The 12,374-nt window shown below is 36.9% G+C and overlaps 1 protein-coding gene across 1 annotated transcript; it reads left to right on the top strand.

Moving 5' to 3' along the window:
- The first annotated feature begins 4,444 nt into the window (after window positions 1–4,444).
- On the top strand, window positions 4,445–8,089 carry LOC139712136 (hyaluronidase-1-like). The gene is made up of 3 exons (XM_071623969.1): window positions 4,445–4,762; window positions 6,141–6,725; window positions 7,102–8,089. The coding sequence occupies exons 1-3, from the start codon at window positions 4,445–4,447 to the stop codon at window positions 7,480–7,482; spliced, it is 1,284 nt and encodes a 427-aa protein (XP_071480070.1). The 3' UTR covers window positions 7,483–8,089.
- The last annotated feature ends 4,285 nt before the right edge of the window (window positions 8,090–12,374 follow it).

Here is a 12,374-nt window from a genome sequence, read left to right as displayed (position 1 = left end):
TAATAAAGTTTACCATACAGGAGGGGGAAAAGAGAATATGAAGATATTTCCATATGTGTAAGGTCTGAAAGTTTTTTTAAGTGTTTTAACACGATTATGATTTTTTTATATATATCTCTTTGACAGAGAAAAATGTAATCGATGTTTTATTGAAAGTTATAACGCCCAGGCATTCTGTGTTTTATGATTCAATTTCAGCCCTTTGCAGGCACGTCGAAACCTTCTCTCTTCGATAAAACACTCAACTGTGCTGAAAACCGCATGTTGATTCACCATTGTTAAGTGTGGTTTTTTTTTTCTCTCTCTCTCTCTTTGTAATGATGTATTTGATTATTGGCCCCCTATTCATTCATTTATTTCTGATTTTATCTCAATTTTTCCTCACCTGCCAGAATTGTTTAGTCTTAAGCAGACTTTCTAGATCAGTTTAATTGCCATTTCATGTTTCTCTGTTCTGTGTCATGTAAAATATGAAGTTTTGTACTTTGAATAATTTTATTGATATGAATTCAGAGGTTTATATAATACATTGCAATAGTATATTTTTGATGAATGTAATATTGATTGATGTTTTGTAATAGAGAGTAAATTGTATTTTAATTGTTATGATGAAAATACATGCAACTATGATAATGATAATTTTAGGGAATAAGAAGAGGTTGAAGGAGGGAAAGTGAAGAAGAGGATGGTAAAGTTTATGAGGAGGGGGTAAAGAGAAGATGAAGAAAAAGAAGATGAGTACATGAAAAGAAAGTGGATTCTTAGTAAGGTTATTTGTATAAACAATAGAGATTATTTATGAAAATAAGAACAAAGGTGTGAACAATTGTTATTGTATTGTTTGCTTTTTGTTTTGTTAATGGTAAAGGTTAATTTAATTGTGCAATAGCTAATATTTTTGATATATGTTTGTATATTTGAATGTATTCATGATCCTTGTAAGATGTCCGCAATTCAGCCTCCTGGCTGCAAGAGATGTTAGTCAATAAATACCTTTCAATCAATATATATATATATATATATATATATATATATATATATATATATATATATATATATATATATATTATGCATATGTTCTGCATAATCGTTGCTATATAGACAGCCGTTTCCAATGTCCAACCCTGGAGGCTGCGTCGCCTTAGCGTTCGCGTCTCAGATCTAAAGCTCGCTATTCATTTACGTCTTGTGAAAGTGACGACAACCCCCGCATTTCAGAAAATGTTGTTCCGTGTTCGTCACAACTCTCTCTCTCTCTCTCTCTCTCCCTCTCTCTCTCTCTCTGTTTCTATACTGTTTCTTTTCCTTTCTGTTTTTTTTTTCATTCCTTCATCCTTTCTTTATCTCTCTTTGATTCATTAATCCGTCTCTCTTCTTTCTATAGTTAGGCATGTTATGTCAGGCGTGAAAATTACCACAGATTTCAGATCTATATACAATCACTCACATAGCAAAGGACATCTATGCAACCTGAGGAGCGAGTGTGCATTAACAAATAAGAAGTGTTCCATTGGGAATCATGCAGTTCCCCTCACATTCCAAAGCATTCTGCAATCTTTCTCATACTATCAAGTCATCACTATTCACCCCACCCGCAAACCAAAAAGATAAAGTCGCAGAGTTGAATAAAATGTCTCTCTCGGGATAGACACAGCCTCAAGTTGTATATGTTTGGATCGGACCCACTCCTTTGCAAATTACTGAAAACGTTGTGATTTCCCCTCCCATAAAAGTTCTTCCCTATAACATTATGAGATTCGTGCTGATGGCAATCTAATGCAAGCGCTATATTTTGACTTGCCGGATATAGATCTATAATGCCTCCTCGGAATTGCGTTTTGCCTTTTCTCTGACCGTCCAGCTGGTGATCCTTTCTCAACGAACGCCGAGATCATTACTTGTTTCATATTGGACATCTGGTGCATGTAGGCAGTGTGATACCACGCGAGAGACTCGGATTAACCCTTCATCTGCAGATGCGACTTTGATGTACTGTGTATGCAACGCTTTGACGTTTTGTGTACCAGTTGGCATACAAAGCATAATATGAAGAGTTTGTTCGCAAAAACCGATAAGTCCATATTTATTTGCCAAATGGAGATATTTGCGATTAAAGGTCAAGAAAAATAAAGAGAACAATAAGAATTTTTTTTTCTTCTTTTGACCATAACTTCAAAAATGTATACCTTTATGTGTAGTGACCAATATAGCATTTAAAAGGTATTATTTTGTACTTTACGATAGAGACCGTACTTCAAAATCTTCAAAAAAATGGACTTATCCGTTTTTGCGAACAAACTCTTCATAACAAAGAGTTAAACTTATATATGGAGAGCGAGCAGAACAAACAAGTACCCTCACACTCGACTGTCCAAGTTCAATCCTTATTTTGTTTGACCAGTTCAACATAATTATGAATAGCATCCCAATCCTATATAGTTGACAACATTGACATTAGAGAAAGAAACCATGCACCAAACCAGTAACTTGTCTCGTAAGGAAAATCAACAATATTTGCAAATCAGAAATGCATAACACATTGAACGCACAAACTGGCCCAACACGTAGTACACTAAAAACTATAGACCAAAACATGCCGAGGTTGACAAACTATTACTAAAAAAAAAAAAAAAAAAAGATGAGTTGATAGTCCGGTTATTTCACTGCAAATAGAAGTGGAACTATTCCTCCGGCTGTATGATTCAACCCCTTTATCAACGCGTTTCCAATCGATTTTCACTGTATTGCTTTAATATACGATAATCTGTTTTCAATCACCTCCCCGCCCCCGAAAAAAAAGAGTAGAACAATTGAACAGAGAGACTAGGGAAAAAAAAAAGATGAGTATACATTGACATTAATCTTTAATAGAGAAAACCAAGCAGCTGCATGTCATTATTCATCATTATTCATTTGTTATTCGACAAGAACTTTCGCCCTTTCCGCTTTGTCTGTCGTGTATACTCTATTCCTGTTACTTACATACATCTCCTCGATTCCCTGAGATGATTATCGGAACATTATCACGTGCTGATTATGTCACTCCATTGAAAATGGCAACTGTTTGTTTGTTTGTTTGTTTGTTTGTTTGTTTTATTTCAATACGGTTTAAAAAAAACCCACTATCAGCCTCAGGGCTGTTTTTCAGTGAGTCCGTATATATCAACATACATGGTATAAAACAACAAAAGTAAAATACAAAACAAAAATTGCATTCACAAACACGACAAGAAACATTGACAAAACAAAAATACAGTAACAAAGTTTGATAAGGGAAAAAAAATGTAGATACAAAAAACAAAGGGAAAAAGTAATCTAGACAAAAAAAAAAAACTGTTAACCCCCTTTGTGCCAATGGGTCAAAAGCGCACAAATTTCACACACAAACCTATGGCCAGGAGAGTAATGCGACACACAGAGGGATAAAGGTCTTGTATATACCTTTGGGAGCAGTGATTTAAAAAAAATATTCAAGATATCACTTTTGATGCACATGTGTAGGTCAGTTGTATCACAAAACATCCTACCATATACAATTTTTGCAATAAAGCCTAAAATATAACGAGATATCACTATCTTTTCTCATTAAACCATAACCATAATAATAATAATAATAAAAATGATAAAGATAATGATGATAATGATATTAATAATGATAATAATAATTATTATCATTATTACAGTAATAATAATCATAATAATAGCTGTTGTTGTTATTGTGTACATAATGTACTTTTGATTTATTTTGTGCCGAATAAAATGAAGTGTGAATTGAATTGAAAATGGCGAGCAACAAACACATACCAGCCAGATAAAGAATACATTATTGTTTCGAACATTATAGACTGCAGTTTTAGAATCCTCAGTATGAGAGGAACTGATATAACTCTGTTATACAATCCATGCATTTATTTTCTTGTTCATGAACATACAAAATAAGAGACAGCAGGTCGTCAGTAGGCCCATATACGCAATAGCCCGGCATAAAGTGCCAGAAAGATTGCCTAGAGGCTATCCTTATTTTTGCTCCTAAACTTGATCCTACTTGTGCTTACAGAATACCACTTATCTTAAGATCTCATTAACATCTAATTAACATATCAAGTTACGCCCCTATCCTAAACTGGGAGAGAAATAAGGATCGCTGACGTCACTATCCTATTTCTCCTCCTAGATCCTACGCGCGGTGTTACAGAATACCAATCGCGTATATTTTAGGAGCGAGAGCTGTATGTCCTAGTATATTGTATGTTACATGAATGGAGCGTATGTACAACGTACCGGTAATCTTGAGTTTGGTAGAGCAGGGTGCTACAAAAATAAGTGTCTTGTAAATATGGGGTTATTTTCTCATAGTTCTGATGTCAAGTCATTGTGTTATGTCTTGATAGTGGTTCTGCTCTTTCTAGATTGTTGCATTAGCACCTCCAGCACGCGAAAGTTGATGGTCGACCGTATCGCTGGAGAAGCACGAGGAAAAATAGCTGATACACGTAAGCGAGTCAGCCCAAAGCGTCCCGTGGGAAGCAGCCTAGTGGATGGCAGTGATCCGTTCCGGGCTGTGTGGAACTTGCCAAATCATTGCGGGGAGAAGTTCGGCGTTGACCTGCCGTTGGCGGAATATGGGATAGAATTCAACAGCAATCATAACTGGAATTACGGAAATGTAGTTTCAATATTTTACAACAATGCCCTCGGATTATATCCACACTACGAGATCCAAAACGGCAAATCGGTCGCGGTTAACAAGGGATTGCCGCAGGTGGGCTTACCTATTTATGCACGTAGCTCCATCATCCATAGGAATACTCATCATGTTACTGCCCTAGAAATGCATTTACTATATGGGTGTGTATCATAAGGCGCTGGTACAAAGTGTAACTGTTGTTGTTGTTTAGTAAAGTCGTATGCTACTAATATTACTAAACTAATGATGATATATACACACCTAACTAGACATTTAGCCATTTAGTGCATGCCACTAAAAAAAAAAAAAAAAAATGTATTCATGGCACACAATTATTTTATAAATTTAAACTTGTTTTTTAGGCCTATTATATAGTTTAGTTAGACCAAAATGGTGGGTGGCATGGGGACGAAAATGTCAACCCCCCCCCCCAAAAAAAAAGAGCAGGAGCTTTTAAATCATTTTTTTCCAACTATGGTATAAATTACAAGTGCGATCTGGTTTATTATATGTTTGTAATTGTATTATTTTGGCTTAAATAGATGAATTCTATTCAATAACATAAATTTAAAAAAAAAAATGTTGGACCTAGTTGGAAAGTACCAAAATCCATTATGTTTTTATCATACTGCCATGTCTGATGCATTTTTTAACCTGTTGAGGACGGACTGATTTTTGCTATCAACAGCATGCATTTCCCGCATAGACACGTGTCCGAGTATATACTTGGGACTTGTCCTCAATGGGTAATGAAACTTGGGGAGGACTACGTGTACAACTAACCGCTACAGGGCCTATGTAGACATGAATTAAAAGAATAAAGTACTCATAATTGAAACTGTAGCATAGGACTATATTATATTGAATTATTCTAACTTCTTTTTCTTCTACTACTTCTGCTTCCTCCTCTTCTTCTTTTTTTCTTCTTCTCCTTCTTTCTCTTCTTCTTCTTCTTCTTCTTCTTCTCTTTCTTCTCATCCATGTGACAGACATGAGACTCCAGGCATAAAAGTGCTCATTAAAAAAAAATACATGTTTCAAAAAAACAAAAAAAAAAAAACAGACAAACACAAAAAATGACAGTACAAGTATTTGAACAAGGATAATATAAAATGTACATATTATGTACATTGGAAACTGTTTACCAGTATCTGATACAGTGGCAGACTTTGAAGAGCTAGTAGTGTAGTGTTTATGTGCACTTCTACCTTAGATACTATAGCATTGTAAATAATGTACAGCTTGTACATCAATGTAGTTATATAGATTGGGGTTGAACACTGATTTTTTTTTTTCTCTCTCTCTCTAGTGGCCCATTGGGGCCACTACAATCTGCAATTTTGGTGACCCGTGATGAAAAGGAAACATAATCAATTTTGAATCTTAGCCCCCATGTTGGGCCACATAGATGCGTCAATGTATAAAGGTACTGGTCGGTACTCTTTCCCCACAGCTTGGTAACATCACCCAGCATCTGGAAAAGGCTGCTGCTGACGTTCTGGCTGCCATCCCCGACCCAGACTTCAGTGGCGTCGGAGTGATAGACTGGGAGAGTTGGCGCCCTCAGTGGGAGCAGGACTTCGACACCCTGGCCATCTACCGCAACAAGTCGCTGGACCACGTCCGAGCCTCTTTGCCTTATATAGATGATGCCACAGTGGAGATGTTGGCCCAGCTGGAATGGACGCAAGCAGCCAAACTTTACATGGAGAGTACACTCATGCTGGTGAAGAAGCTACGTCCCAAGGCCATGTGGGGCTACTATAGCTACCCATACTGCTACGACGGCCACTCACCGAACATGACCTGTACTGAGACTGGCATGATCACGAACAACAACATCATGTGGTTATTTAACATCAGCACTGCCCTCTATCCTTCCATATATCTGCACCCAAGATTGTCGGACCAGAGGGACTATGTAAAGAACCACCTGAAGGAAGCGTTTCGGCTGCGGGAAAGATCCAGTGGTCCCAAGGGCCCCATCTTCAGCTACACAAGGTTCAACTACAGCAATACAGGATACTACTATTCACTGGTAGGCCTAACGGACTGAAATAATAACCCATTGTCTACAAGATGTTTGTATGTATTTCAGTGCATGTCTCACTCAGCTTCTGTGAGGTCTATCTCGGTTTACAATGGGTTATTTCTCTTTGTTTGACATCTTTGATGATTTTTACCAAGCATTCAGGTTCTCAAGAAATACCAGTGTGACATCTAGTGTGAAGACACAGATTTTTAACAATAAATTGTACTTCCTCCAATCCCTAGCCAACAAATGTGGAAACCTGTTTTTTGCTCAAAGAATTCTGACTTATAGAATGGACTAAAGAAATAAACTCGAATGCTTTGTTTCTTAACATCAATCCCATTCCTTCTCTCTCTCTACGTCTATGTTGTGGACCTTGTAGGAAGACTTGAATAACACCATACTGCTGTCTGCTGAGATGGGAACAAATGGCGTTGTCTTCTGGGGAGATAACAATGACGACAGAACCATGCAGACCTGCAAAGGGCTCCAAGACTACATACGCAATGCGCTCGGACCTGTCGTGGCGATGTCACGCAAGGGGGCAGCAACCTGCAGCGCCCGTGTTTGCTCCGGGCACGGGAGATGCGTAGGAAACATCTTAACTTGCGGAAAGGATCCAGGTGGCGTGGACGGTGGAAGATATTGGACAGTCGGGGACAAGTTTCCAGAGGAGGGGGTCAAGATGGACGTGTGTTCGTGTCACTGTTTTAGAGGCTGGACTGGAAAAGACTGCAGCATCCCTGAAACACAACAAACCTGAAGTTTCCGAGAAAGTTGAAAAAACCGGTGCCTTGATTCTTTGAATTACTTTTGCTTTTCCTAATTTTTGATATTGTTTTTAAGCCAAAGATGAATGAATGCCTCCAAATTGACAACTCAGACTTATTTTGAGGCAATACAATGTAGTATGTTTCTTTTCAGTGTCAATCTTTCCTGATGTGAGAAGGGGTTCATTTTACAAATAATGGGCAAATAATTTGCTTTAAAGTGTGATGAGAATAGAAATCAGATTGCAATATGTTTAAAAGAATGTTAAGTTTGTGATGCTCTTTTGCCAACTATGGCAATCCACAGAGATCTGCAACTGATCGACATATTCCCCTTCCTCAACGTAGTGTAAACATAGCGCCAATTATTCTGTGTTTTGTGTAATGGTTATGATGAAAAATTGTGGACATACATACTCGGGTGGGATTCAAACTCACTCCCTCCTGATTTCTAGGCGGGTGTCTTATTCACTGGACTACTGAGCTTCCACCGATAGACCGTGATATTTTTATCCCTTGTAGCTGCAGGTACTTTATATTTATTCAAATTGATGATTCTTTTGTCGAGTTATGTTGCAACTGGTTGATAAATTGCCCTTCATTGACGTAAATCAGCGCAGATTGTTCAGTGTTTCCAAGTAATATTCATAATAAAAATGTTGGCATTATCTTCTCTGAAAAGACCATGCCAGCGTCTAAAGAACACCTACATGAGCATTCCTGACCTGCCCATGCCTCGTATTAATTGCATGGCATTTCACATTGTATCAATGAATTTGCTTTGTACAGCAAACTTTTTTGTTTGTATCATGATCGCTGTACTTCATTACTAATATTGCAAGTTACATCAGAGTATTAATGGGTCTGTTGGAATAGCTATATAATTATATATTTAAATCTGTTTTATGTAGTCTTGATTCTATGATATATTGCATACACTGTATGTTTTGATGATCCTTGGAAGTGGGAACACAGATACACTTTTTGTATGTTCACAGATGTGGTACCCCATGTTCATTGCCAAGTGGTATAATGATATAAATTGCAATTTTATGGGTTACATGCTGTAGGTTATTTGTTGTGATCTTGGTAAATCAATGTTAGCAATATGATAGCTTGTTTGATACCTTGTTATATCAATTTCCAAAAGATATGCAGCACATTTAATTTCTTTTCGTAACATGTAAAGGTTCTTTTAACAGGGTTGTTTGTAATTCATGTCATTTTCTGTGCGATTTATAAGTCATCTGTAGTGATATTGTGTGTGTTCTGGAATAGATTCTAGAAAATGATGCAATTCAGTTGTATGCTGCAATCGCTTTTATGTACAAATAAATCTTTTCAAATCAAATCCCAAAATCAAGTGCCAACAAGTGTTTACACAAGTGCAGTTTTGAATAGCCCACTACTGTGCACTCCCGTTATAACGAAATGCTCGGGACCGGCAGTTTTCTTTCGTTATAACGAAATTTCGTTATAACCGAACAAATACAATATATAACAAAAACAAGAAAACCACGTATATATATCATATTCTGTTTGCTGAATACTCATCATACACTGGAAAGCTATGTGAAATGTGATGAGATAACTGTATCACAATAATAAACGCAAGTTCCCCTGAGAAACTATGCGTGACACAAAGAGCGAACACACAGTGGTGTGAAGCGTTCACCCATGCAGAGAAGCTATAAATGCTTGTTCCGCTATTAATTTTTGAAAGCAATTCGCATTTCGTTATAACGGAGCTTATTTCTTTTGTTTTTCTTTGTCTATGGCGCTCGGAAAAGACTTCGTTATAACGGAAATTTCGCTATAACCGTGTTCGTTATAAGCGAATCTTTTACCATAGACTTTTATGGTGATTATTTTGGGACCAGAAGATTTACTTCGTTATAACGAAATTTCGTTATAACCGTGTTCGTTATAACGGGAGTGCACTGTATAATGTTTTTATGGTAATGGGGTATTACAAGGCTATGTAAGCTCTTTAAAGGACAAGTTCACCTTCATAAACATAAGGATTGAGAGAATTCAACAATATTAGTAGAACACATCAGTGAAAGTTTGAGGAAAATTGGACAATCGATGCAAAAGTTATGAATTTTTAAAATTTTTGTGTTGGAACCGCTGGATGAGGAGACTACCACAGCTTGTGAGTCATTTGCGTACAACAGTATAAAGAAAATGTATAAGAAAATTCAACATATTTTCACTTTTTTCGCATAATAAAAGAGCACTTGACTTGCCTCTTTCTAAAGGCAGGGGGAATAATATTACCCATAACATTTGTCGGTAACGAGTCAGGGGAATGTGTACTTTTTTCAAAAGATGGAATTTTGTAAAATTCTCTTTATATTTTCCTTATATTGTTGTACGCATGTGACATCGTACACTGCAGTAGTCTTCTCATCCAGCGGTTACTGCACAAAAACTTCAAAAATTCATAACTTTTGAACGGATTGTCTGATTTTCCTCAAACTTTCAATGATGTGTTCTACTAATGTTGCTACTTTCTCTCAAACCTTATGTTTATTAAGGTGAACTTGTCCTTTAATACAGAGATGGGCAAATTTGAAGGTTCTTTTGTGTAAATCAGCTTACAAAATTTGATATGGACAGCAGTTTGTTGCTTTTAATAATGATACCATACCTTGGTCAAGCTCATTTTGTTATCCATAGGGTCCCCTGTGTTGTCTCCCTTATCCATGCTTCCAGTATACTGTAAAACCAGAAATTTACATGAATTTTGCAAGGAACCAAGATTAAAAAATTGAATGCAAACAAAACTTCTTGTCAATGCTACAATTGTACAAGGTCATGTAGATGTGCTCTATGCAGTATGTTGTAAATGCCAGTGGCAATTTATGTTGAAATTTTCTGTTGAAAATTACCCTCGGCTCCAATTTACAAAAATTTCATGCCCTGAATATTCTGGTTTTACAGTAGATAATGCTGGTGCTTGTGTCGAACAAATATGTGCTAGGAAATGCATTTATGGCACATTTTTGGCATAACACTTTTGTATGTCTTTTATATGTATTAGAATAACTAGAGAAAAGAACGGACAACCCTTTAGGGTAATTTTCACAGTGTGCAATGCCATGAATAGGGGTACAATAATGGGTTACAGCTCGTTGTTTCGAAGGTTCATAATTTCGAAGGCTCTTTAGTCCGAAGATTCGTTATTCCGAAGGTTCATTATTCCGAATTAAATTTTCGGATTAACGAATCTCCGGAATAATGAACCTTTGGAATAACGCCACAAATGTTTGGATTAACGAACCCTTTTTCATTTTCGGATTAACGAACCTCTAGATGTTGGGAATTTGAGTGTTTCAGATTAACGAACCTTGGGAATAACGGACCTTCGCAATAGCAAACCTTCAGAATAATGAACAGCACCCACAATAATGTGCCGCAATAGGTCATTTAGGGTCTATATCTGAGGTGTTTGGACATTGGTGTGTGTCACATTCATCTGAGAGTGACCCCCCTCTGGATCCCCCCCACCCAGTGTTTCTCTCCAGTAAGCAGTCATCTAAAATGGTCTGCGTGGATTGGCATTTCTGTCCCTGTTTTAAAATTACCAAATCAGCATCTCAAAGAAATTTTGGAGCATGTAACCCAACACTTTGTAGCTCAGATCGTGAGATTCTGCAAAATAATCCAAATGCATAGAATGCAATGTGATTACAGGAGTGAGCAAACATTAAAAAAAATAAATGAAATATTCAGTTCGTGATGCACATGTAACGTTGGTCACCGATTATATAAATGGAATAATTATACTTTTAATATCACTATGCATATCTTCATACATGTACTTAATTTCATCTACCATCTTGTGTTCTTGTCAATTAATGTTTTGTTTTGTTTTGTTTTGGGTTTTTTTTTCATGGTATGTGACATGATACGCAATTTCTGGAAATGCAATAACAGTGCCTTCATGTTGGCATGTTGTGGCATACGATGTACATGTAGATACTGTACTGAGGTATAATGTCATCGGCTGAGAATCAGAAGGGCTTTATCACAATTTTGAGGGGGTATTGAGATATTGGTATCAAGTTGTAGAGCGTGGTCTCTACATTATATTGTCAATTTCAAATTATTTTCCTTTTCTGTAGTGTTCAAAATTAAAACCTCAAAATCACAAGGGCACTATTTTACCCTACCTTTGAAACAATACTTTTAAAATTCACCCACTTTTAATTATTAGTAAACTTTTTAATGTCATAAAAATTGATTGTTTCGGTTTTATTTAGAACTCGATAGGGCCCTTCTGGTCCTCAGCTGACAATGTGTGCTGAGTATGCTAAGACATATTGAGTGCAAAATTGTCATATTCCAGGTAGTCACCACTGCCTGGACCATCTTTGTACTAACTACAGTGTACCATATATATAGTACTGATGCATGTATGAGAGTAAACTAATCGCAGTGGCCAATGGAATATCCGTAGTCTGGGCGGCATATTATCCCGGGGGTTTGAGGAATAAATCATGATGAACCGACTATTGCTTCATGATGCAGATCCAAGAGTTTATGATTTTATTTTGTGCGTGTCCACACACAAGAATCAAACAGTTCCCATGGCATTGAATAGATTGATATTTTACCCTCGAAACAGAATTTTGGGTGTGTGTGAAGGTGACTAAATAATCTTCTCTAGATAGTTTAAGATGTAGATGTTGGTATCTGGCAGTTGAGTAGTAATGTTATTCTTATTTAGCACGCATGCATACACCATAAAACGTCAACCTGGCTAGAATGCCCCAGCAGAAAGTGTAGGGAGAGCAAAGTCCAATATTTGCGGGTCTGATTCTAGTGACCATGGTGAAATATTGTGGATAAAAGACCTTTTTGTGGTGGTAATTGTGGT

Source organism: Diadema antillarum, unplaced genomic scaffold (genome assembly GCF_040938485.1).
Source record: "Diadema antillarum isolate AM-2024a unplaced genomic scaffold, OU_Dant_1.0 seq00001761_RagTag, whole genome shotgun sequence".
Lineage (NCBI taxonomy): Eukaryota > Metazoa > Echinodermata > Echinoidea > Diadematoida > Diadematidae > Diadema > Diadema antillarum.
The sequence above is the reverse complement of the archived record's forward strand: the minus strand, read 5'-3'. Positions and strand labels throughout refer to the sequence as shown.

Bases quoted from the DNA above. Each gene is read 5' to 3' on its own strand.
- LOC139712136 (XM_071623969.1), top strand. From the start codon at position 4,445: ATGGTCGACCGTATCGCTGGAGAAGCACGAGGAAAAATAGCTGATACA. The intron at 4,763-6,140 runs GTGGGCTTACCT...CTTTCCCCACAG, and splicing joins TTAACAAGGGATTGCCGCAG to CTTGGTAACATCACCCAGCA. The intron at 6,726-7,101 runs GTAGGCCTAACG...TGGACCTTGTAG, and splicing joins CAGGATACTACTATTCACTG to GAAGACTTGAATAACACCAT.